General features: G+C 40.4%; 2 protein-coding genes across 2 annotated transcripts; one reads left to right on the top strand and one right to left on the bottom strand.

Annotated features, from left to right (window-relative positions):
- Window positions 1-648: 648 nt before the first annotated feature.
- stx18 (syntaxin 18) lies at window positions 649-18,073 on the top strand. Its single transcript, XM_086291832.1, has 11 exons — window positions 649-874; window positions 11,831-11,898; window positions 13,031-13,146; window positions 13,294-13,371; window positions 13,493-13,559; window positions 13,649-13,740; window positions 15,371-15,465; window positions 15,779-15,837; window positions 16,127-16,196; window positions 16,293-16,373; window positions 17,125-18,073. The coding sequence occupies exons 1-11, from the start codon at window positions 722-724 to the stop codon at window positions 17,218-17,220; spliced, it is 975 nt and encodes a 324-aa protein (XP_086147958.1). The 5' UTR covers window positions 649-721; the 3' UTR covers window positions 17,221-18,073.
- Window positions 18,074-18,083: 10 nt separating this feature from the next.
- LOC147330211 (neuronal vesicle trafficking-associated protein 1-like) lies at window positions 18,084-23,782 on the bottom strand. The gene is made up of 5 exons (XM_086291833.1): window positions 23,508-23,782; window positions 23,045-23,198; window positions 22,667-22,783; window positions 21,079-21,189; window positions 18,084-19,424 (listed from the first exon to the last, which is right to left on the bottom strand). Exons 2-5 carry the CDS (start codon window positions 23,171-23,173, stop codon window positions 19,224-19,226), a joined length of 558 nt encoding a protein of 185 aa, XP_086147959.1. The 5' UTR covers window positions 23,174-23,198; window positions 23,508-23,782; the 3' UTR covers window positions 18,084-19,223.
- Window positions 23,783-25,087: the final 1,305 nt, after the last annotated feature.

Raw genomic sequence — 25,087 nt, 5'->3', positions numbered from 1 at the left:
TCAGAGGTTCATTACAGAAATAACTGTTCAGGTCTCTGTAATGAACTGCTCAATGGACAGGCTTTTATCTGTTAACAAAGAATCATTGCTTGTATTATTTATTGATAAATATAACGAGTTTATTAAATAATTAATGATGCATAATCCCTATTTTGTCTCTCTATGTTTAAATGCTTTTTCCTTGTTTTTCACTATCCTATAAATTTTGCTTCAACTTGATTTTCCTCACCTTTACCTCTGTGTATTTCTGTCGTTTGATCTCCTCCCTTGTATTTGCAGTCAGATTTTCCCATTTTTGTTGCAGTCTGAAACTGTACAATTGACCTGTGGGATGGCAGAACTTATGGTTTGGACTGTCGTTTCCCAAATTTGGCACATACAGGTAAAGGCTTCAAGTTAATGCTTTCAGACCGAAGGTTTCAGTTAAAATATTAATAGATTTTTTTTTTTTAAATTAAAGATATTTTAAGATTTTCCCTACAAGAGTTGATTCTAAGCGACCGGTCTTTAAATATACGATCGGACTGTAGCAGAATTCAATTATTATGATGTGAATATTACTTATAATAAATAAATACTGATGAAATATTTAAGGTGAAACGTAACGCTTTCGTACCCGTATTACAGGAGAAATCCAGCGCGTCCCACGAAGATGACGTCCTCATCGGGTGACGTGTCAGTTTGTTTACAGCGGTGAGCAGTCGGCTGCAGCTGCTCAGACATGGCTGTTGATATCACGTTACTTTTCAAAGCCAGCGTTAAGACGGTTAAAACCAGGAACAAAGCCATAGGGATTGGCTTCGACTCGACCAAAGATGAAATTTTCAAGAGAAGTAGACCGAAGAGTGGCTTCTCACCGAGGGCGAAAGAAGTGGTGAGTGTTCATCCAGGCTAGCGTTAGCTAACTTTGCTAGCACAGTGGCCAAAGTGCTTTACGTTTAATGGCAGCTTCTAAACTTACTACTACTTTGTAGGAGCAACAGCAGCCAGTGAAATACAGTGCATATACGATGCTTACCACTTCTGTTTCCTTTGGTGTGTTGGCGCTGTTCGTGGTTAGCCGGTGTTCTGTCAACATTTGCAGACTATAACTTTGCTAAATGCAGCATGAACTTAAACTGGATTAGATTTTTTAAAATTTATATTGAATATATGCAAATTATGTTCCAAATTTGTCATAGAATAGATAATATTATGATACGTTGAGATTTGAAATATAAAGGTTGTGATTTTGACTAATACAATAAGTGGCCAGTTAATCGTTTGTTGAAGGCTTTGAGGATCTGTACTGAGAGTAGGGAGCAGGTGAAATAGAGCCTGGAGATGTGCAGGTATGCTTTGAGAGAAGATGAAAGTCAGTAGAAGCAAGACAGAATACATTTGTGTGAATGAGAGGGAGACAGGTGTAACAGTGAAGCTGCAAGGAGCAGAGGTACTGAAGTTTGAGTAGTTTAGATATCTGGGGTCAACCATCCAAAGCAACGGATAATGCATAAGAGGTGTGAAAAAGAGTTTGCAGACAGGGTGAAGAAGGTTGAGGCAATGTCAGGAGTGATTTGTGAGAGAAGGATAGCACCAAGAGGGAAAGGGAAGGTTTGCAAGACTAGACCTTTTATGATGTATGGCTTGGAGGTGGTGGCACTGACAAAAACGACCGGAGGCTGAACTGAAGATGTTAAGATCTTCACTGGGAGTCACCAGGATGGACGAAATTAGAAACAAACGCATCAGAGGGGCAGCTCGGGTTGAGCAGTGTGGAGGCAAAGTTAAATAGGTAAGGATGAGATGGCTTGGGTATATGCACAGTCGGAAGAGAAAATACACTAGGCAAAGGATGCTGAACGTGGAGGTGCCAGGCAGGAGGAAGAGAGGAACACCTAAGAGGAGACTCATGGATGTAGTGAAGGAGCACATGCAGAGGGTTTTTGTGATAAAGGAGGGTGCTAGGGATAGGGTGAAATAGAGGCAAATTATCTGCTATGGTATTTTGTAAAGGCAGCTGAAAGAAGAAGAAGAAGAAGAATATCCCATCGATGTTAATGAAATGCTTTTATGCCCTTATATACTTTGGTAATCTACAACTTTTACAGATACAATATTCACTCATTAAAGTTATCTGGGGATGTCCAGGCTTGCTACATGTGTGCTCAACTGTGTTTTACAATTCCTGGTTATTATTATAATAACTGTATTTGTTGGAGTATGCCGTTATTATAAGTGCATATTATAAGTGCATACGCCACTTCATATAAAACATTCTTGGCACAGATTGATAGGTGTGGGCATCATAGGGAGAGAAATAAGTCAGAAATGTTGTTTCATAGCTGCTGGTGTGCAGTCTCCCAGTCTATATTCTCATATCTGACCAAATTCTCATGAAAACAATCACTCAAGGACAAAAGTGTCACATAAAATATATATATGTATTTTCCCCAACATGAGGCCTGCAACTGATATTCAGAAAAAATTTTACACGCTTGGATCAGCAGTTGATATGGTTATTTTTTCAGAAACCATATAAATATGAACAGCTACACAACTGAAGAAGTATGTTTTCATTTCTTCCTTTCTTAGTTTTCTGGTAATAGCCAGTTAAAATGACCTTGGTCTCACTGAAAAATGCTAGCTTTTTAATACACTGTCAGTAATGGAATTTAGACTTCATCTCCTCTAATACTGTAATAATATAAATTTATTTGTAGAATTTCACATAAGACTAAATATATTGGGGAAAACAGTTTTGGATGTCATTTTATGAGACATTGTGTTGATTCAGGAAATGTCATGAAAAACATCTTAAATTATCTTTTTCCGCTGAAATACAGACCCATCCTCTATGGTTGACGGTACAAGATCTAGCAGTGTACATGTTGCTTGTACGTCTACTGCTACACTTTGGCCTGACATGAATATCTCAAAAACAAACCTCTTCAAAGGTACCTTGAAGAACCACTTTACGTATCCCAAGGGGAGTCAGGGCTTTAAGTTGTACCTAGAGCTGGGCGATATGAGATTTTTTCATATCACGATATGTTTTTTTCATTTCAGGCGATAACGATATCTATCACAATATAAGCCAAATAACTATATTTGTAAGATTTAAATGTGCCGTTGCTCACAAGTAAAATGTGAAATAATCAGCAGCTTGTTTTTATTTAAATATTTATTTCCCATAATAAGTTCAACAGGGTAGATGTACTTAAGGAACATGAGACTTTTTCAGATAAATAAAGGCAAATATTGCAAACTACACAAAAGGCAGCCGCTAAAGCGTTTAAGTTTCAAAATAGAACAAACGAAACAGACTAAATTGTCAATTCCACTTAGAAACAAAATATTAATTCTAAAAATAAATCTTAGTTTGTTTTACAGAAGAACAGACAAAACTGACTAACTTTTGTCAATATCAAATAAACTGAGAACTAAAAGGAAATTCTCAATCTCTCCTTGTTGTATAGCTTAGCTTTTCAAACAGTTTTAACAGTTACTTTAGTCTGACAAAAGCCGAATGACGAATTAGCGCTTCCAGTCAGAGACTGAGGCTACGTCCACACGTACACGGGTATTTTTGAAAACGGAGATTTTCCGTTTTCGTTTTAAAAAATAATCCCGTCCACACATAAAGGCAGAAATGAAGGAAAACGCTGCTATGAACATGCCAAAGCAGCAGGTGGCGCTAGATTCCTAACCGTGCAGAAATGTTGGCCAATCAGAAGTCTAGAAGCCTCGGTGGGTAAAAGTAAACAAAGCTGGGGCATAGAAGCAGAACCGAGTCGTATGTGTGGAGGGACAGTAACTGTGTGTATATGTAAGCATTTAAACACTGCAGAGAGTACAATTAACAGTAACAGTATTGTAGAAATTCATTTCACCGAAACAATAATGTGGCGCAGTGTGACGCATGCACCAGTTTATTGTATTTCCAGACTTGCTTTTGGCACAATTTACAGTGCACGCTACTCTGTTTTTTGTCAGACTTGAAATAGCCGAAATACCTTCACACTATGGAACTTCTATGGCTCTTCCGTTCGACAATCTCTCCGGCGTTTGGAACCATCATCTGTTTTCTCTTCGGTCACGCTCGGTTGATTTTTCTAGTCGGCACACTCATTTCCTCCATTACCCGCTGGCTGCTTCCCAAACAAACACACGTGCGGCTTGGCACTTGTGCTGTACGTAACAAGTCACGCGACGTGACGCTGCGGCTGTGATTGGTTCGGCTCTGCGCTACTTAGTTTGGATTGGCTGTTCTTTTCTCTTTTTTTTTTTAAGAGGACAAGAGCGGCGAGGTCTATCGCGATAGCTTAATTTCTCTATCGAGTAAAAGTTATATCGCGATACATATCGTTATCGTTCTATCGCCCAGCTCTAGTTGTACCCGATGTCTTCAGCCATCAGCCCGAGGCAAACATGAGCCCATTTGCTGCAGCTCTGCACAACCAGGTTTTTGTTATGTTCTGTTACATGGATATTAGAAATGGTGGTTTAATAAAGGCACTGCTGCTTATTCAAGAGAAACCCAAACCTATCCTGTGGTGGCTGCACCCTGCTCTCCTCCCCCCCTACTGCTGTCTCCTTCGCATTGCAGATATCATCTCCGACCATCTCAGTGAAGCCGTTTTTGCCGAAATTGAAAATGTGAGCTTGGAATGTCCTGACTGCTTACAGTTATGTCGCGGTTTTCACCCACGTCTCCCCGGCTCAGCTATCCTTTTCTGTCTCTATTCGGCATCACATAGGCAGTCATTTTTATGCAGGTCGCCTCTTCCCATGTATGATTCCATAAACATGCTGCAATAACATTTTCTTTCGGCTCTCAAACAATTTCTGGGGAAAGCTGATCCTCCCAAGAGCCAGTGATTAAAGGTGGAAGATCAAAACAGAGAAAATATTAAATTAGGTCCCCAGTAACAATGTTGACGGCCGGCACCTAATGCACAACAGATGTGGGTGCCCTTCAAGACATGCATAACTCTCCCGCTAACTCTCCCTCCTAAATTCCCATTGAAGCTTCGCAAAAATAGAAAGAAAACATCAAAGTTGACAAATACACAGTGGACCTCTGAGACTTTTTTCTTTTTCCACTCAAAAGTCAACACAATGAGAAAGGAAATGTAGCTACTTTCAAGTCGATTCAAGAAGGGTTTGATTGACTAATAAGAGGGCCAGTGTTTGCAGGGTGGGGTTTGGTAAGGGGAATCTTTTACCTCATAGGGGTTGGTTTTGGGCGCTGTGATCTCCGTTTCACCGCTCACCTCGTCGCTCTCCGCAGCATGCTACCCTTCTCGAGTTTAAATGGGGAAGGTCACTCTAAAATTGTCAAATTGGGTGTAGAAAATAGCGCTTGGCTCCCCACTCTGCGTTCAGTATTGGTATTCCAAAATTGGCTCCTTCTCACACTGTTTTCTTTGAAACACTGAAAAGTGGGCCAGCTCTTAAAATGATGTTGTGTTGTTAGAGGGGCTCTTCGCTGTGAAAACTTTACAGTGAAATGGTATGCTCTAGTATTTTCGTAACATTTAGTCTGAATTTTTCGACGATGGTTAAGTTTCCAACTCCAGTGTGTTTTCTTTTTTTTTAAACAATTGAAATTTCATTTTATGTTTGAGATGTTATAAACTAAATCAAGCTAAACCATTGTGAAAGTGAAGTTAAAATTATCACCTTGTATCACACCGGGACGTTAAAGAGGATCAGTGAACTTGCAAAGGTCAGAGTCGCAGATCAAAGTTGAAATAATCGTTAGAGATGTGTTTAAGAGCCTGTGGGTGTTTTGCTTCAGATGAAACTGGAATGAATTTGCACATTTCTTCTTGTGCTTAACGGATCACATACAGATGGTGTACAGCCACAGCAGCAGATGTTACATGACATTTATGAGTTGTTTAGGGAATGTGGTGCACAAGTATATTATGCTTCTGCTCATCACGTTACCAAAGTACAACACAAAAGGTAAAACGCGGTCTCATATAGCTGCCTAAGCCAAGTCTATGCTGAGCGATTTGCAGGGATCACGCTCAGATGAACAGTGCTGCTAAATGGTCTCTTTTACCAGTTGGCCTAATCTCTGCACTGTTTTCCCATGAAAGCCAGGCAAATTGAATTTTGAGGCATCTGCTGTCAGCCCTGAGCAGGATCGTGATCTTTGTTTTACTGCACGCAACAAAAGGTTTGGAAGGACTCATGAAAATGAAACTAACGAGCAAAAAGTGGTTAAAAGCAGTTTTACAGATGCATGACAAGCTCTAAGTCATGAGGCAGTCATTGCTTTTCTGTAGACACGATTGTTAGAGATGAACAAGCAGCAGCTGTGGATACTTTAAATACTGTCTTACGGCATTATCATTAGGCAAATGTTGTGATTTCCCAATACTAATGACAGCAGACTGCATTCACCACTCTTAACACTAAAATCCGAGCCATGAAACTCCAACAGATGTGTACTTATCTGTTTAAGCAAATGACAACTATAAAGAATACAATTGGGCCTTTTGTTACAGGATAAAATGTGGAAATAAGTCATGGGGTATTCATTATTTGTTGTCATTTCACATTGATACTGAATGCACAAAATAAAACTAAAGCAGATGATACTGTTTCAGTTTTGTTTTTAAAGCAAAGGTCAAAAGACGAGTTTGTTTACTGTCTTAGAGGTAAAGACTCAAGTAGGTTTGAGTTTTCCAGTACTGTGAGAATCTGACTCGAATCAAACGTCTAGATTTTCCATGCACTCCGCAAATTACTTTGCTTTATTAAATCACTGAAGTGTTTTCTGTCTTTATAGATTGTCTTTTTCTTGCTTGTGTTTTTGAAACTAAAGTTTAACTCAAGTGGTTTTGTTTTTGGTTCTTTTTTGGAAGTGAATTATATCAATTCAGTGATGTATAATACACTGAAGGAAAGTTGCAGTGTCACTTACTCTGAAATTGCATTTCTGGTACTTTTTAGGTGTTTTCAGTGCTACTGTATGCAGGGGAAAAAACGTATTTATTATAATGACCATGACAACTGATACCAGGTTGGCAGGAGATGCTCATTAAGTACATCTAAGTTATAGAGCTAGTGATTTTGCTGATTTATTACCTTTTGTTGTCAGGATTTCAGCATGTGTATCCTGCTGTCCTAAGCAGGGGTGAGCTTTCTTTTATTTACTTGTTTCGCCAGGGGATGCCAATGTGGACAGTACGTTTCTTACTCTTCTATGACCCACTGTGTGCAGTACTGTTTGCATTATATTGTATATGAATATTGAACATTAATAAAGTGTAATATAAGATTTCCTCCTGGGCTGAAACAAACACGTGGACTTGCAAACCATAATTCCAGTTCGCTGTGATAATATTTTGGCAGTTCTGAAAAACAGACACAGGTTTGCGTCAGTCCAACCAAGGCAACTTGACCGGACTTAAGTAAACAAAAGAGAGATGGTCTTACAATTCAAAAACATGCTGAAATAATCACAAAACGTGATTAAGTATGCTCTCTAAGGAATATCAGTAAATACAAATACTTACACAACAATATTTTGAATCTAATGGTAGATACTGTATGTATCTATTATATTATGTGGTGTCCTTTTTTAAAAACAGTTCTGTTTATCTCACATGCTTAACGTCACCTTCTCTTCAGCTGCCAGCTTTGCCTTTTGTTTATTAATTAATTTTTTGTCCCGTGTTGTCCATTTGTGTTTTAGTGAAACGTTACAGCCCCGCCCTTCACATCTGTTTCATATGAAATTGATTATTAAGATATGATGGCTTTGAATGCATGCTTGAAATCGGTTTAGGCAGGCTGTAAACCTTCCTCAATAGTTTTGCCACTGACTCAGTCCGTCTCACTAAGCTCCAGCAGCAGGACCGTTACAAGTTGTGATTGAACAGAGATGATTGCTGAATGCTTTCCATCTGTCTTGAAGGGGAGAAATGTGACACAGTTGTAAAATACAATAGCGGTAATGTGGTCATTTCAGCTTTGTACTCTTTACCGCAGACTATACATTGGCTGATATTCCTCAGTATTTGAAAATCTAATATATGATTCAGACTCTCCGTCACTTTTCAAATCCATCCTTGATCTGACCTGTGTGACAGTAGATGAAGAAGCACCGAGACTGCATGCAAGCGCTGCTTTCCACATCTTTGTATCGAAGTGAATTGGCCGGTTAAACTCGTGACAGATTAATACAACTTTAGCACATATTAAAAGGGTCGAGGACCCAGTTGGTAAATATTCTTAAAAGCTTTCTTTGATTACTCCTTGTTTGTTTATAGAGCTGGCTAAAGCTTCCTAACTGTGAATAGACATGAGAAGACAAAACTCAGCCCATTAGAGAGTCAGACATAAACATGATAATAGAGTCAACATGTGGCTCAGCGTTCTCCTCTGAAGCATCCTCTCTGCATCAGGGCCACATTCCTAAACACAACATAACGTGGCGTCAGTATGGATAGCCCACAGTCAGGACACACAGGGACTTGAACCAAAGCAGGGCAGTCATCATCAAATTCTGTCAGTTACCTGGATTAAACAAAACAAAGAGCTATCCAGGCTCTTTAGAAAATCTGCTAGCTAAGCCTTTTCTCTTTTCTTCCTCATAATAATCCCCCCTGATGGTTTGTTTGGGCTCAGTCAGAGCTGGAGGGAACCAAGGGGAAGGAGAAAGTGAGGAGGTAAAGTGGGGGTCTTTGATGATGACGAGATTAGATATAGCCCGGCAGACTGTCTCCTCTTGCCTTCCCTGCGAGCTCTGCCTCACACACACCTGCGGCAGCTACACGTTACACTCACACACACGTTCACGCGTACCTATGCATACACATATGTGGTGAGCCGCATGCACAAGGCCACCCCCTTCCTCATTGTTCAGGAATTACTTGCTCTTTAAGGTCTTACGTTACAAGAGCAATTGATCCCTCTGACCCCCTGCAAACCCTTGAGGTTGTGCTGGGAATCCAAGCTCCAATGTATACACACAGGAGGCAGCTCAACCCCCAGAGCAGCAGTCTTTGACACTCCCCAGCACCCCCACAACACACAACACACACACACACACACACACACACACACACACACACACACACACACACACACACACACACACACACACACACACACACACACACACACACACAGACCTTCCACTGTGTTCCAGTGCTTTGGGCTTAGCACTGCCTGCTGGTGAAAAAGGTGTAGTACCACGAGTAGAGGTTTGTAGTCAGATAAACTTTGTACAAAGCTGAAACCGAGTGTTAATTGCAAGCAGGAAACAGTTTATAGTAAAGACAAGCCAAATCGTTCTTGGTGTGGAGGAGTTTATATTTTCTAATTTCAAGTCTAGATTACATAAATATCTCTGTGTTTCATTTAGGAACTTAGACATAACATTTCACTTTATTTGTTCCTCACAAAATCATACCAAAAGACTCTAAACCACAACGAACGAGTTGAAATGTTACAGCAACAACACAAAGCAACTTTTAATTAAAAAAACAAAAACCAAACAGTCCAATTTTTGCTGTAAGATGTTGTTTCCAAGCTTGTTTGCAGTTCAAAGCTATAAAAAACTTATAAAGGTTGTTACAATGATAACCAGTCTTATTCACTGACATGCTAGATTTTAATTATATGAAGGATTCTTTGCATGTGTTTGATTAACTTCAAAGAGCAGTCCGTGACTCTACGTACTACTTCATGTCATTAATATAATTCATCTAAATGGTTGCAATAAGACTGTGTTGCAAAGATGGCTGTGTCCAATTAATACCCTCCAAACAGCAAGCTGGAAGGATTGCTCATGAACCTCTACAGTGTGGGAATGTTTCAGAAACACGGTCAACAGTGTGGTGCATTGCAAATGGCTTATTATGCCAGTGCAGCTATTAACAAGACATCATCCTGTCCTCACTTAAGCATTATATACTACAACTGTCAAGGTACTGAGTGTATTCTGTTTGTAGTAGTTGCCTAAAAAGGGATTTTTACCTTTTTCCTCTCCATGCATCGTCTTAACATTGTCGTGGGCCATTTTATATTGTATTTTTTGTATTTGTTTTAACAGTGGTCATATTAACTGCGTTAGCTCCAGAGATGAGGTGAATTCAGAATGTGTTAAGGATTTTAAGTCAAGTGAAAGCACTGATTTGTCAGTTAAGGGAAGCGCCGACTGTTACATATGCAGATTAATATAACAGTGTCACAGGAGTCCTTTTGAAGTTGTGCTTCAATATTATTCTGATCAGGCATCTGAAAAAAGGTCTGTTATTATTGTGATAACTGACAAACACCTGTGTTTTAATCATAGGTCTTTTGTTTGGTAGTCAAGATACTGTCAAATTTACCGAACAAGAGTGGTTGTAATAATATTAAAAACATTTTTAGATGTCATATTTAGACATTATAATCATGTCAAATGAAGAATATATTAAAATAATATACATTTATGATGTAACATTAAAGTTTGATTACAGATATAATACTGAATGAGTTGCATCATAAAATGTCACATGACACGATGATGCTCACCCAAACATTATTGCCGTCTGCTCCCATGCGATATTTTCTAGACTTTAAGTGTGTACAGTCATAATTATGGTTGGTCAGTGATTGATTGAGAATGCTGCAACAGTAAAACTAGAGATTTACTAGAGCCAATTTCAAACAGGCATGTTTTGAATAGGCTCTAAACTAGTAACTAATGCTGATCTGAATGACTTTAAACTATAAGTACGGTTCTGTTCTCCCTGAACCCTCCAAGCTCAACTGCACTGAACATCAATTAACTCCTGACCTCACAAATAATTGTATTATTAGCGGGGGTCAGCCTGCCTTGTCCTTGCCTGCGTTAGCATGCCCCCCACAGCAGTGTCGTACGTCACCCTCTAAACCAGAGAAGGACTTCTGGGTTTCTAACAAATTGCTCGGCTCTGTTTATCACAACACCTTCTTTATGCCCTGACAAACGAGTCATTTTTCAAACGTCAGCTCAAATAAAACACCGCTTTAAGTCACTGTGACGCTAGGAATGAATGTTTAGAGACATTATTAGACGACTGGTGCCAGGTTACTCTTTACAGCCAAAGCAATTTGATAATTGAGGCTGTTAGCGTGAAAAAGTGAAGGCTGAAGACAGCGTCGTTATGCTATCAAAATAATCCCCCACGCTCTGTGCTCGCTGTCACAGTCAAACTCATTGTGTCATTTTTCAGTCCTGCGCCTGTCTCAGTTCTGTCTTCTTGTGGATCCAACAGAGCCTGCTGTGTGTGCTTTCACACCCTCTTGTAGCCTGCCAGCAGAAGTCTGTGGACAGGGAAGCAATTTGGTCTTTTTTAATATTTGACTGAATTACACGAGCAAATATTGGATTGAACCAAGTTTCCTCTGGTTTCCCTTTGCACACACACACACTCCTGGACTTTCTCTCTGTGATAAATAGCAACAGATCATAAATTTAAAGCTTATTGGAAATGGCTCTGTCAGTGCTCTGTATGCTCTGTAAGCCCTTGGTTTTATTTATGAGAGCTGTTTGACGGGCAAATTGCTGGTTTGATTTTTGTATGTCCTGGAGTTGATGAATTGTCATAAGTAAATATTGAGAATTCACAGAGATAGAAGGACACTGGTTTCCTGTCACTTCCAATAAATGTAAAATTATGCATTTACTCTGGCTCTGTTGGAATGTAGCTGGGAGAAAATAGTTTCCTCATACATGTCTGGAAAAAAAAACAATGTTGACCAAAATTAACATATTTGAAGGTGCAACTGCGTATTTAAAGACTTGTTGACATGACGGTGATGGGGTCGAGTAATGCTACTTCTCACTTTATCTTGGCAGATCACGAACATCACCAAGCTCAAAGACTTTCTGCTACAGCACAGAAAAGATTATGTGAGCGCCGGAAGGTAAGCTTCTCCAAACAGTCACAGTAATCCACCACAATCAACAACAGCAACGGCAAAACCCTTCAAGGCTGCAGGGAAAGCTGATGAGGGCACAAACGCTTTAATTCTGACAAAATTCAGAGAAGGTCAGGAGTCAGGGTTATTTTCAGCGTGCGTGAGTGTCTGTGCGCGAGCTACAGGGGCTGCCTTCTGGCACAAGGTCAGCAGCGAGTCGGGTGGTCTGTAGAGGCAGACTCCAGTCTAATTGTCTGGAATAATTGAGCTGCAACCAAGTGTAGAGCAAATCACACCCAGGGACTAATCCAGGCCTTCCTCTCTCCAAGGCCCCTCTGCGTTGTGTGTGTGTGTGTGTGTGCGTGCGTGCGTGCGTGCGTGCGTGCGTGCGTGTGTGTGTGCGCGTGAGTAGCCACTGTTGGGAACGAGTTGTTGATGAAACCTCAAAAGAAAACATTAACTAAGCATTAGACATGTCAGTGGGTTGAGTGTGGTAGTATTTAGTGATGGGACTGTCCACTGATATGTTTGCAGGTCTTGTATACATTCAGCTTTTCCCATAGCTGTTACTATCTTCCAGATTTCCTGTTAACCTCTTAGTCCTCAGAGTAATTGTGACCTATAGTTGATAACTGATTTATTTACACTGATGTTATAACATGATGTAATGGTAATGAAACTAAAGTCCTTCAATGGATGGCTTGTTCAGCTTCAAATCTTGTAATTATTATCAATTATTTGTTGTCAAGTGACATCTCTATTTCCTGGACAGCCACCCACAAACTAATAATACAAAGGGAAAAGACTCAAATGTGGATTGTCATATTTACTTTTTAAAGTTTAAAACACCTAGCTAAAGCAAAATACAGACTTTAGCTTGCTTACTGCCTTGCTTCCTTAGGTTTCCCCCCGCAAAGTATGCATTGCATGATGGGATGCTTAACATGATGCTCACTTAGGACAAATTTGGAGTACACTGTTTAAAGCTGCGCGTGGAAATGAGGGAAGGAGTATTTGGACAAGTGCTTTCTCAACTTGAAACTATTCACATTACGGCATGTCTGTCGGTGTAAAACTAAATATGATGTTTGTAAAAGTCTTCAAGCTCACTCTCATTGCTCTGGTGTGTGTTTTACAGTCTCATTTCATCAGACCTTTCCCGCATGACAGACAATGACCGTGACCAGATCGACCAGGATGCTCAGATCTTTATGAGAACCTGCTCTGAAGCCATCAAGCAGCTACGCAATGAAGGTGTGTCTTTTATTTCTGTGCAGCAAATCAACTTAAATGGAAATTTAAACATAACATATCTGGAAATGCTGATATGGTCTTGTTCATACTGCATGCTTTCCAAGTCAGGAAGTCTTGACTGTAAATATATTATTGTTGTCATCTCAGCTGAAAAACAGGTGATATCAGCTCAGATAAAGGAGCACAGGGGAGCGGTGCTAGACCTCATTGAAACATACCTAAAAGGTGAGTTTGTAGCTAATTACTGAACTTCTAGTGAGTCCTCTGTTACCTGTTTTAATACTTCATAATTCTTTCATAATGCATCTGACACAATTTGATCATACCTTGCATCTTTGGTTTTAAGGTGTATGCAAGCTGTACTCTGAGCAGAGAGCAATTAGAGTCAAGAGAATGGTGGACAAGAAGAGGCTGTGAGTATTTGCATTCCTCACTGACCTGTTGTCACTCATCATTTTTAAACTGCTTGTGATTCATGTAATATTGTGTTCTGTGGTCACAGATCAAGACTGGTACCAGAGCATCACGGTCCAGTGGAGAAAAAAGTGGAAGTGGAGCCCACAGAGGAGGACACCGTTAAGGAGGGAAGTTCTGGTAAGTCAACATGCAAAGCCTGTCACGACAAGCCCTACTGCATTTTATTAGAACTTACCTGACTCCAAATTATGCTTTCTTCTTCTACTTTTTTGTGATCTCATATATTTCAGCTTTTTTTAAAACATATATAATATATATAATGTCATGGTGTCTTATCACAGTGTCATTGCACATGATGATGATGATGATGATGATTCTTTGTGATCTCAGTTAAGATTGAAAGTTAAGTATGAGTATTATTCATATCATCATCCATAGCCAACATTGGCAGACAGGAAGCAATAAGTAGCACTATTTGGATCAGTTAACTGTATTAAATGTTATAATTAGGGATGGGTATCGTTTAGGTTTTATCCGATACCGGTGTCAAACCAGTACTTTCGAAACAGTGCCGGTGCTTAAACGGTGCTCAAACCGGTGCTTAAAGAATGGAGAACACACACTTTGTCCAAAAACCTCTCATGTTCAGCTGTTTATTTTGTAAAAAGATAACAATGTTAGCCTTTTCTGCAGCTATAGGGCATATATGGTATCACTCTTGGCTGGAAGCAGTGCTTAAACAATGGAAAAAACACAAACTTTAAACCTCTCATGTTTAGCTGTTTTCCACTTTTTCTTTGGTCGTTTTAGCCTTTTTGGCCAGGGTGAAGGGAGTATCTGCCATCAAACAAGAAGACAACTGCATGTAACTACGACGGTGTTTGCTAGTTCACCTTACATGCATTAATGTAATAACGTGGTGAGCCTACTCAACGTAAATTACACACGGACAACATTAAGCTACTCACGCAGAGAAGAACGGCTGCTGCTGCCATCATCATCCGTCATCATTTCTGCTACACTGGCAGGGCTAGGGGCCAGGACTCTCCTCTTCGGGTTTTTGGGAGATGTTGCTAACTCTGTGCATTTCTCGGCTTTTAAAAAAATCGCTATGCGTCGCCAGGTTGGTCGTCAGATTCCAGGTGTTACCTCCTTTGCACAGTATCACCTTAAAGCACTTGTTGCAGGCTGCTGAGTTTGCATCTTTTGCTGTGAAGTACAGCCAGACTTTTGACGGCTTCGCCTTGGGCATTTTTAATCTGTAGCTCGAAAAGAACGTACGTACCTGGGCCCGCCTACTATCCTTGCAAAGGTAAAATGATTGGCTAGAATCCAAAGTGTATGACATCTCAGGGAAAGAAAAAAAAAGCACCGAAATGTGCGCTGCTTTTCGGTCTGGTTACTACTGTTTATGTCAGAACCGGTGCCATAATGGCATCGGATACCGGTACCTATCCCTAGTTATAATTACAGTAGTCAAAAAGGACATTTATTATTATAATCTTGTCAACTTGATTTGTATTTGAAAGTGAAAACTGCTTTAAGAGACTGCTTCCTGAAGGCAGTTGAACCAATTTCAAAGCTCATCTGGACTCACAACACACTCACTCTAAAAAATAAGTTACTGAATGCTGGAATAGCTTACCAAAGGCAATAAAGGAGTATGGACTAAATAATAAACTAACTGAAGATATTCCATTTAAAAAACTCCATCATAATAACTGCTCAAGGTTATATTTTCAGAGAGGTTTCTTATTGTAACACGTCTAAAGTTGTCTTTAAAAGTCTTTTGTCTTTCGCCCTTTAGAGAAGACTGCATCATCAGAGGTCCAGGACAACCCTGTAAACCTGTGGGAGGAGAGCCGAGTGGAAGATGAGCTCTCCCCAGAGGAAATTCAGATGGTGTGACACCTTAGAAAATATTTATGTATACAGAATAATGAATGAATAGATCTGCATGTTTCAAACGTTAATGTTGTACTTTGACAGTGTGTCGGTGCACAGGGACAACTCGTTGTTGATTTTTGCCAGAGGTTTGAAGGGTTAAAGATTTAGAGCAGCAAATGTCAGACTAATTTGGATTGTTATTTGTCATCACAAAAGCAGCTTACAGGGATTTCCTGATAAGGCAAATAAAAGTGGAAATATATTTACACTAAATTAGCATTTGACATCTGCATTATACATATTTATTCAGTACTGTGTTTATGTCTAGTTTGAGCAGGAAAACCAGAGGTTGATCAGTGAGATGAACAGCCTGGTGGATGAAGTGAGGTGAGTCTCCATCTGTGTATGTTCCCTTCTGTTTTTGATAAGTCTGTTTTAAACAGCATGGCTGAAATGTTAGATGTTGATCAAGACAGGATTAAAATTACCCAAAGATTTGAGTGTTTGCAGATTAGTCCTCTGGTGGCTAATAAAACTAAATGAAATGGATCTGAAACACTTGTGATAAAAAAATCACTAAACACTAAATGTTCCCCTAACATCATCTGGAAGGGCTTATATATGCTAGCCACATTATTTTCATTGGATGCTTCATGCCAGTGTTTGTACCCACCAGGCAAATCGAAGGGAAGGTGGTAGAGATCTCACGACTTCAAGAAATCTTTGCTGAGAAAGTCCTGCAACAAGTGAGCTGGGTTCCTTCGGTTTCACACAGGCACTCTGTTAAGTGCACGGTGCATTGTTGTACACAGACTTATTGTCCATCTTATTCTCCATGACAGGAAGCAGAAATAGACAACATTCATCAGCTCGTCGTTGGTGCTACAGAGAACGTCAAAGAAGGCAATGAGGATATACGAGAGGTACCTTTTACTGCACTGGGGGAAAAACACACCTCTGCATCACATATATTGGCTGTACATTCTCCGGTCACTTTATTAGATACACCTGGGTGTTAGACCCCCTTTTACCTTCAGAACTGCTTTAATTTCAACAGATTCAACAAGGTGCTAAAAAAAACCTCTAAGATTTTGTTTCATGTTCACATGATAGCGTCACACACATGCGGCACATTTATCAGCTCCACATCCATGATGTGATGCTCCTGTTTCACATCCTAAAAGTGCTCTGTTGGTGACTGTGGAGGTCACCAGATCCTGTTTTCATATTTGAGAAACCAGTTTGAGAGAATTTGGAAGCAGCCATCAGAACATAGGTACTCTGTGGACTGTGATGCTCTTTTGCATACCTTGGTTGTAACAAGTGGTCATTTGTGTTGTTATTGCCTTCTTTTTGGCTCACAGCAGTCTGGCCATTCTCTTTGGACCTCTGGCATGAACAAGGCATTTTGGCCTAGAGAACTGCCATTCACTGGACAGTGATATCAACAACCGTGCCACGTTCAAAGTCACTTAAATCACTTTTTTCCCCCATTCTGATGCTCAGCTTGAACTTCAGCAGGTCTTCTGCATGTCTAAATGCATTAAGCTGCGGCAATGTGATTGGCTAATTCGGTATTTATATTGACAACCAGTTGAACAGGTGTACCGGTGAGTATATATGTGACTTATATTTCCACTCAGTAAAATGTCATTGTGTTTACTTCTTTTTAAGGCTATCAAAAACAACGCTGGATTTAGGGTATGGATCCTCTTTTTCCTCGTTATGTGCTCTTTTTCTCTTCTCTTCCTGGACTGGTATGACAGTTAACACGACTGCCCAAATGGACTCTGGACAACAAGAAACTGCCTGAAGCTGATACACAATGCCAATCTCAGAAGTGATTGTACAACTAACTGAGAAGTGAAGTGATGGCAACAGCGAGACTGAACGTGAGATTATGTCCTCAAGTTTAAATGGCACTTAATTCTTCCCTGATTCTATCTAGGGTAGCTTTAATATAAAAATGCACTTGTATTTTAACATCTTGCCTTTCTCAGCCATGAGTAACAATGGTTTGACTGGATTTCGATCCCTGTGAATCTCTTCCGAAACTGTTTTATGCACTAGAGCGTATTTGCATCTTGACATCACAGTCCCATGTATTCAAAAAGATTTGTTCTTTATGTAAAATAAATTACTCTAAATGCTCAAAATGGTTTGCAGATTGGAGCCGAATAAACTGTACTGGCACATCAGATACACTCAAGTAAAAGCAAATGATTCTCAACTAATTTATAGCAAATTTAACGTGTACCTTCTCTCATTAATTCATGATGATATTTCATGATATAAAACAATTTTTATAATTCGTATCTATGTGGGTTTGCAGATAACATCAAAGGCAGCTGAAGCCGCTGCCTGCCTTGGTTTGTGTCAGCTAAGGAGAAAGTAGCTGTTGACTTCTGATGTTTCTGTTAATCTGTTTATAATGATTAACTCAGATTCCAGTGACAGCATTAAAGTGCTTTGAACATTTTTTTCCTTTGATGTCAGCTCAAGAGCAACTGGAACTTTTAACTGTGTTTATTTTCTGTGCCGAGGGAGTTTTCAGCAGCTCTGACATGACTTGCTCTCAAAGTAATGAATAAAAATCTTCTTTTGCATAAATGGATTGCACATAGACGTCGGTGTGAAATGTGGGCACTTTATTTGAGTTTTTCATTTGACATTTTTTTTATGTAGCAAATGCACTTCAATGGCAATCATTACATTGTTTGAAAAAGGTACATAATTTGTGGCAAGTTAAGTTAAATGACAAATACAGAAAGGAAACAACAGGACAAGCAACTACTGTCAGATTGTTCCACTACATCAGCCTAACTCTAGTATCTGTGGTGGCTGCTTATAGCCATATATGGCGACATTAATCAATGCGAAGCATTGCGCAATACAGTGTCTTCACTAGCAATGCAAAAAACATTCAGTACAGTAGCTTAAAAGTTATGCTCTGTAAAGTAATCCTTAAATAAGTGTTGTGTAGCCAGAAAATCAAAGCACATTGTGTTCACAGAATCCAAATGAATGGAAACAATCATTCATGTCTGTTTGAGGGGAAAAAAAGAAAGAGAAACTTGATCAAACACTCGGTTTTTTTTAAAGCACTATATGCAGAGAGCAGTACAGCACAATTTAAAATATGTTTTCTGCTGGTACATTTCCTCCAAGTCAAGCCTTTGTTCACAATACCATAACACTAAGACATTTTCATACAGATGGCCTCAGTGGCAAATATCCTGTCACTTCATGAGAAATTTACCACTCGCCCAACCTCGAGATTTCCAACATGCTCATATCAGTACTTGATGTATTGGAATACAAAGAGATTCAAAGCAAACTGATTGTTATTAAGAGTCGTGCGTGCATAAAACAAGCGACGCAGACACGAGATGGTTCACAGTCGTTTCACAATCTGAGTACTAAAGTGAGCTCTGTTACATATGTGTATGTACAAAGACAGTGAATGTGTGTGTCAGTGTTTGTTTCTGTGGCTTTTTTTCTACACGTTTGCCACTCAAAGTGTAAATAAATAACAGTGTATGCTATTCAAACAAACCTGTAAATCCACCCAGCTGTTAGCCTCACTTGCAGAAATTCCTCCTACTGTAAGCATCAGCTGACCAAACTGCATCAACAAGGCAGCATAGCACCTCAGCCAAGAGAAGTGGATTTTTAACCATTAAAGCCACAGGACTGGGAGGTTTGCTTGAATGGCACAACCATATTATTTATTTTTCTGCAGCAGGCGAAGCCACCACCTGATCCCAGGTTGGTTAAGCCAGTTTCTGGGCAGTCTCCGTCTCCTGCTGGGTGACCTTCTCCTCAGACATGATGGTCACCCATGGTGATACTGACCGAGTGATGGTCTGCTTGGCTATGTTGTAGTGGTTAATGAGTGTGAAGAGACGTCCGCGGCCCCCAGGGCCCTGAGGGGGGTAGTTGCCATACAGCCCAGCTGGCATGCAGCGACCTTGCTGCTCCAGAAAGAGAGAATTAAACATACTGGGAGTTAACTCATTCAGTGCACACAATAGGTGATGACAACAGAATATAGATTGGAGCAAAAGAGCACAGAAAACAACGCAAGCTAAATCTTATCATTTAAACAGTTATACAGTGCTGTGCAAAAGTCTGGAGGCACAATTTGTGTCTTAAATTTTGCTTTGGAAAATTGCTGCAGTGATTTATTCTAACATGTGCAAACATGCATGTATATAAGGGGGGAATGTATACAGTTGTAATTAGCTTGAAAGTCAAAATATTTGGTATGACCGCCTTTATTCTTCAAAACAGTCTCTTAGTCAAGCTTTCTTGTCATCTATTTAAGTAGTCTTCGAGAATAGTTCTCCAGACTTTTCATTTGTTCCCTGACAAGATGACCCCACAGTGCTTCAGTAATGTTGAGGCCAATCCATGACTGATATTGTTTCCCTCTGTTCCTATACCCAGGTATGCTTTTACTGCATTAGTTTGTTTGGGATCAATGTCACCCTTTTTTTCCAGATGGTATTGCATTGTTGATCAAAATGTGATGGAACTTTGGCAAGATGGCCAACATCACTGGAGGAATACAGCCATGAACCATGAACCTCCAACCTTATTTTACAGATGGCAGATACAGATACAGAAACTCACTGTGGTACCTCTCTCCTGGCCTCTGTACATTGAGCAATTTCAACCACAAGTTTCAAATTAGACTTTCAGACTAGTTCTTGTATAATCTGGCATACCTCTACCTTTTCACCTTCCCTGAAAATGGCTTCTTGACAGCAACACTTCTACTGAGACCATTTCTGATTAGGCTTTACTGGACAGTAGAAAGGCCACCTGAGGGGCCAGATTCATCTCTCTGGTCCTGTGTCAGGTTTTTGCTGGATTTTTTTTCCCGATTTCTTAAGGACACCATGTCACGATGTGTCAGGTGTTTGGGTAATAGCTCTATGGGAATCACCTTGTTGGTGAAAAAGTGCTGGAAGCAAAAGTATTGGAGGCAAAATCTAAAGAAATAAAGGGTGACTCAAGACTTTTTCCCAGCACTGTAGGTAGAGGGATCAAGGCTTTGTGGTGAGATAATAATCGATAACCTCAGACCCACAGCTTTTATTGTGAGAATATGTCATTTTTGCAGACCAGCAGTATGAGACGATAAAAGCCTTAGGTAAGGACTAATCTAAACTGCTCCTGGAACAGGAACACAACTGGAAACCAGTCAACAAAATTAATAATGAAATTTTTTATTAAAAGTAGCCATGTTAAGCTATTGCGAATTGCTGACCATCATGGCTGTTTCAGCAAAGCTATTTAATGTGTTTTATTGCATATTGACTGAACATTTTGTCTGTAATATGAAAAATGTACTGTTTGACCTCTCAAAAATTACATATTTTCACACAAACAGGTGGCACTGGTAATAAAATGTAGATTTATTGGGGATCTAAGGAAGTTCAGATAAGAGTTTTTTGTTTTTAAATCCATGGTAAAAATACATTTTCTATTTATGTCAGCTTAAATTGTATCAGTGAATGTAGTGTCAGCACTCATGATCAGTTAAATCCTCATTTAAATTAGACATTTAAAATAATGCAACAAAAATGCTTTACTGCATGAACGGTGAAATGTTTTTCTTACCGTGTAAACAAAGCTGTCAGGACAAGGCTGTTCATACTGGTAGACCTTGTAGACCACGAGGAACACTACGCACATCAGGAAAGCCAGAGCACAGATCACCAGCAAGGTCACCTAAAGGAGACGCACAGTGCCATCGTCAGCAGAAGACCTACGAGACAGCTCCGTTAAAGGACACCATAAATAGACTCCCTACATCTTGATGAAAGGAAGCGAGTGGGCAGACTGGAGCAACCTGTAATAGCTTCTTTGATATTAAAGGTTGAGCGAGAGTAAAAGGTTGCCATATTGAAGCAAAAGAAAAAAAAAGATGTAGACAATTATGTGGGAGGTCATAAAGTAAAACGGTGACAGTAACATCCAGTCAGGTCTACAGAATAATCTGAATAAATTAACTCGACAAGAACACAGTTTGTGCGGCCACCTGTACAGTTCAGCTCCCACCTCTCAGGGGAGTTATGTAACACCTACTGGAGCTACTGGGCAGTGGGAGTGAGCGCGTCATTATTACCCAAGATGTAACCCCCCCCCCCCCCCCCCCCCCAAAGGTGTGCTTTATGCAGCAGGATAAATGAATATGCTAAGTTATTTGGAGGGAGGGAAAATTTCTATTTTAAAGCAATGTCAGTGAAATGGTTCTGTATCTGTGAAATTTCACAGTTGCAGCAGAGAAACAAGACTTCACATATTATGAGCAATGTGCCACACATCCAATAACTCTTTGAGGGGTTGTTGTTTTTAGTTTTTTTGGCCCACTGTGTTTGGCTCAGATTTGATAAGATTCTTAACAGTGTGCGTCGATATGAATGACAGTATTTGCTTTTTATTTGTTTGCTTGAATTGGACAGTTACACAGCAGAGCACACAGTGCAGCGTGCACAAAGCAGAGCAACAGGAGCTTATTACAGAGACTCTCTGTGATGAAAGGCCCGCCTGCAACATTTCAAAGCACCGACGTGAGGATGTAGGCTGTGTTCTCTCAGGCAGTGATGTGCCTCGGTGGCTTTATGTTTGAGAATTAAAGCCCTACAAAGAGAGCCTGGCACTGCTCAGAGATATTTTTTCATCTGTTGATTATGAATGTAGAGGGAGGATCGCTCAGTGTGGGCACAGGACATGCGGAGATGGATTTATAGGGAGAAAGGGCATCTTTTACGCATTCGTTTCTTATAAAAGCAAAACACGCGTTTCAATCATTCTATAGGTGTGCACAGAAAAATCTATCATCTAATCAAAGGAGCATTAAAAGGTGGGAGAGATGCTGCCATTTGGAGGCCATCACCATGGCAGCAGCTGAATTAATGAGAGTCTCAGGGCGGGGTTAAGTGAATCAGTGAGCATTATGTCTCTCTGTATAGCCGGCCAAGATTACAGGCAACAAGGGAGGACAGGGAGGCGAAAGAGGGCTGAATGAAGGAGCCAAAAGGTATGAGCTGTGCTGGGGAGGAAATATTATGATTGGAGGGGGGATGAAAAATGTCCTGAGCAGCAGGCAGACACATGTCTGCTCTCAGGGATGTGCATGTGTGGGAGTATACTGGGAAATGGATGATGCATGAAACACAGATTGTAGCAGCTCCGTTATTCTTACTTTGAGTCGCTCAGAAACGCCTTCAATGATGCTTATTGAGAACTCTGCGATTTTGGGAGATCGTAGCTTTCCCTTTTTGCTCTCACCATCATAATCTGCCTTTGTCTTCACCACCACCTGGCAGGAAAATAAAACACAGCCGCTTCATGAGAAGAAGAAAAAAAAAACATGACTGGTAAAATCGGCATGTTTATTTTTAATGCAAGTGATACAGTTATAAGCAATATGACTGAAGTGATGTGTAATACTGGAGAGATGTGTAAGACTGGTTACCCGTTCCCCCCCTAATTAGAGTGATGGCAATACCACTAAACGCGCTGGTTCCCTCACTTTGAATCACAAATATCAATGGACATTTTGGTAAATCAAAAAGCATACCTTATCCGGTGGGGGGAACTGCAGCTGACTGGCATCTAATGGTGTTATAAGAGGGATGGTGTCAAACCCGTCTTCAGAAACCACCTTCCCGTTGGTTTTCTCGCTGAAATTATTGCCCAGTTTAACCATTTTCCCTGCACGGAAAAACGCCAACCTGAGGGGGTCAAAAAGCAAAAACAAAAAAAACAAGCACTCATTAAACCTAAAGGAAAAGCATTATCCATCGTCCTCTACCCCACAAGATTGCATAAATATTCCAGGAATTGTGCATTATGTTTTTGTTTCTCTCACAACAATGCAATCCAATCAGTGTAATGTGCACGATGTGGGGCGTTTTGTGGGCCACGAGAAAACCCGTTGAGCACAAAAGCGCAGGAGAGGACAAGCAAAGCTCGGGCTGATGCATCACCGTGAATGGGGAAAATATACACAGAAATACGCGTTAATGCATCCAAGCACTTACCAGCTCAAGCGATACAGGGGGGTTGATCCGTGAGCCTCTCGCAGTGTAGTGGTTTTATTCCTGCAGTACTGCTTTGTGCCTTCTTGAGGTGTGACGCAGCCGATTTGCGGGGAGCTGGTGCACAATATGGCCAGCTGGGTTTGTGCGCCGCGTTACCTCCGAGCTGGATGCTGCTGCTGGTGTCTGGCTGCACTGCAAGTGATGTAACGTCCTCATTACATCCATCCACACACACACACACACACACACACACACACACACACACACACACACACACACACACACACACGCAGGAACCCACTCCGACCAGCGGCTGTAAACCCTCTGCTCTCCAACTACAGTAAGATTTACAGTTAGGATGAAATGTCACTTTGCCCAATCATAAGGCGATCCAAGTGAAAGAAAAGAGCGCTTGTTTATGGGCATCCACATTTAAGTTTGCTGTAGTGGTAGTATATGTACATAAGATATTTGAAAGGGAGGAACAAACTTAGATGCTACTTCATCCTTTTTATTATTCATTTATTGGTGATTAGTTGTTTGGATTTTAATATCAAAGGTTCTCAACATGAAGCTTACACACCGAAACATGTGGATCAATGAGAAAAAGACACCTTATAGATACACCCTGTGTCTATTAACAAGCAACACGCGATCCACAATTACACGAACCTTGGTCATAATATTTTTTATTAGACTTGGTTTATTCTAGATCCTTATTATGCCGCCACCCTATAAAAATCCTGGACTGAAGCTAGCATGTTTCTTTATTGTATCCAGTAGCTTGTTGCCTGGCTACCGCGTGAGTAATGGGTTTAAGGACAGGATGACAATGAGCTCATCTGTTTTTGAGATTTGAAACACACACACACACACACACACACACACACACACACACACACACACACACACACACACACTGCAAGCTATATGACACTCTGCTGGTTCTTCCAGGTGATCACCACAGTTTCAGGGGCTCAGTGAGGTTCTGCTTCCTTATGGGTATAAAAAAAAAACCTTAAACTGTGCTGGGTTTGATCTGGTTCTGGTATGCTGTGGGAGTCAGTGGCAGGTTTAGAAAATTTTACATGGAGGTGCGAAGGAGGGCCAAGAGGTCTAGGCAGGGTGGCGCATACCTCTTCAGTGAACTATGTGAAAATCCCCTGTGTATAAATAAAGTCAACAAAATGTCCACAAAAACAACTTAAAGCTATGTATTGTATCATCATGCCACCCCTCTTGCCCCTGTCCCGATGTTGAGAACCAAAACAAAATACTAGAGGCCCAGAAGGATGCAATCAAACAGATGAGTTTATTGAACACACGCGTGGGAAGATGTACACTGCAAAACATCAGATGTAGATCTCCGCCCAAAAATACACTTCAGATTGCTTTTATAACGCCCCTTCTCGTGTTTTACAAGAACGTAATTTGTATCTTAAAAACATAATTTGCATCTTTTACAGACAATGATCATTTTAAGAGATAAACGCAGACACCGAAATTCCCCCTCTCTAGCATCTTCATCCAAATATGGCCCTGAAGATCCCCAGGGACTTGTCCTCCTCTTTGGCCCATCT

The sequence above is a fragment of the Aulonocara sp. 'chitande type north' Nkhata Bay genome, linkage group LG5 (assembly GCF_057382095.1).
Source record: "Aulonocara sp. 'chitande type north' Nkhata Bay isolate Kocher_YH1m ecotype deep benthic linkage group LG5, A_spYH_male_GT1.1, whole genome shotgun sequence".
Classification (NCBI taxonomy): Eukaryota; Metazoa; Chordata; class Actinopteri; order Cichliformes; family Cichlidae; genus Aulonocara; species Aulonocara sp. 'chitande type north' Nkhata Bay.
This window is presented reverse-complemented; position numbering and strand designations above follow the sequence as displayed.

Excerpts from the sequence above, each read along its gene's own strand:
- stx18 (XM_086291832.1), top strand. The coding sequence starts at position 722 with ATGGCTGTTGATATCACGTTACTTTTCAAAGCCAGCGTTAAGACGGTT. Across the intron at positions 13,147-13,293 it reads CAAGCAGCTACGCAATGAAG|CTGAAAAACAGGTGATATCA; the intron begins GTGTGTCTTTTA and ends TTGTCATCTCAG. Across the intron at positions 16,197-16,292 it reads CTGAGAAAGTCCTGCAACAA|GAAGCAGAAATAGACAACAT; the intron begins GTGAGCTGGGTT and ends TCTCCATGACAG.
- LOC147330211 (XM_086291833.1), bottom strand. The coding sequence starts at position 23,173 with ATGGTTAAACTGGGCAATAATTTCAGCGAGAAAACCAACGGGAAGGTG. Across the intron at positions 22,784-23,044 it reads AGTTCCCCCCACCGGATAAG|GTGGTGGTGAAGACAAAGGC; the intron begins GTATGCTTTTTG and ends TTTTCCTGCCAG. Across the intron at positions 19,425-21,078 it reads CTGACAGCTTTGTTTACACG|CAAGGTCGCTGCATGCCAGC; the intron begins GTAAGAAAAACA and ends TTTCTGGAGCAG.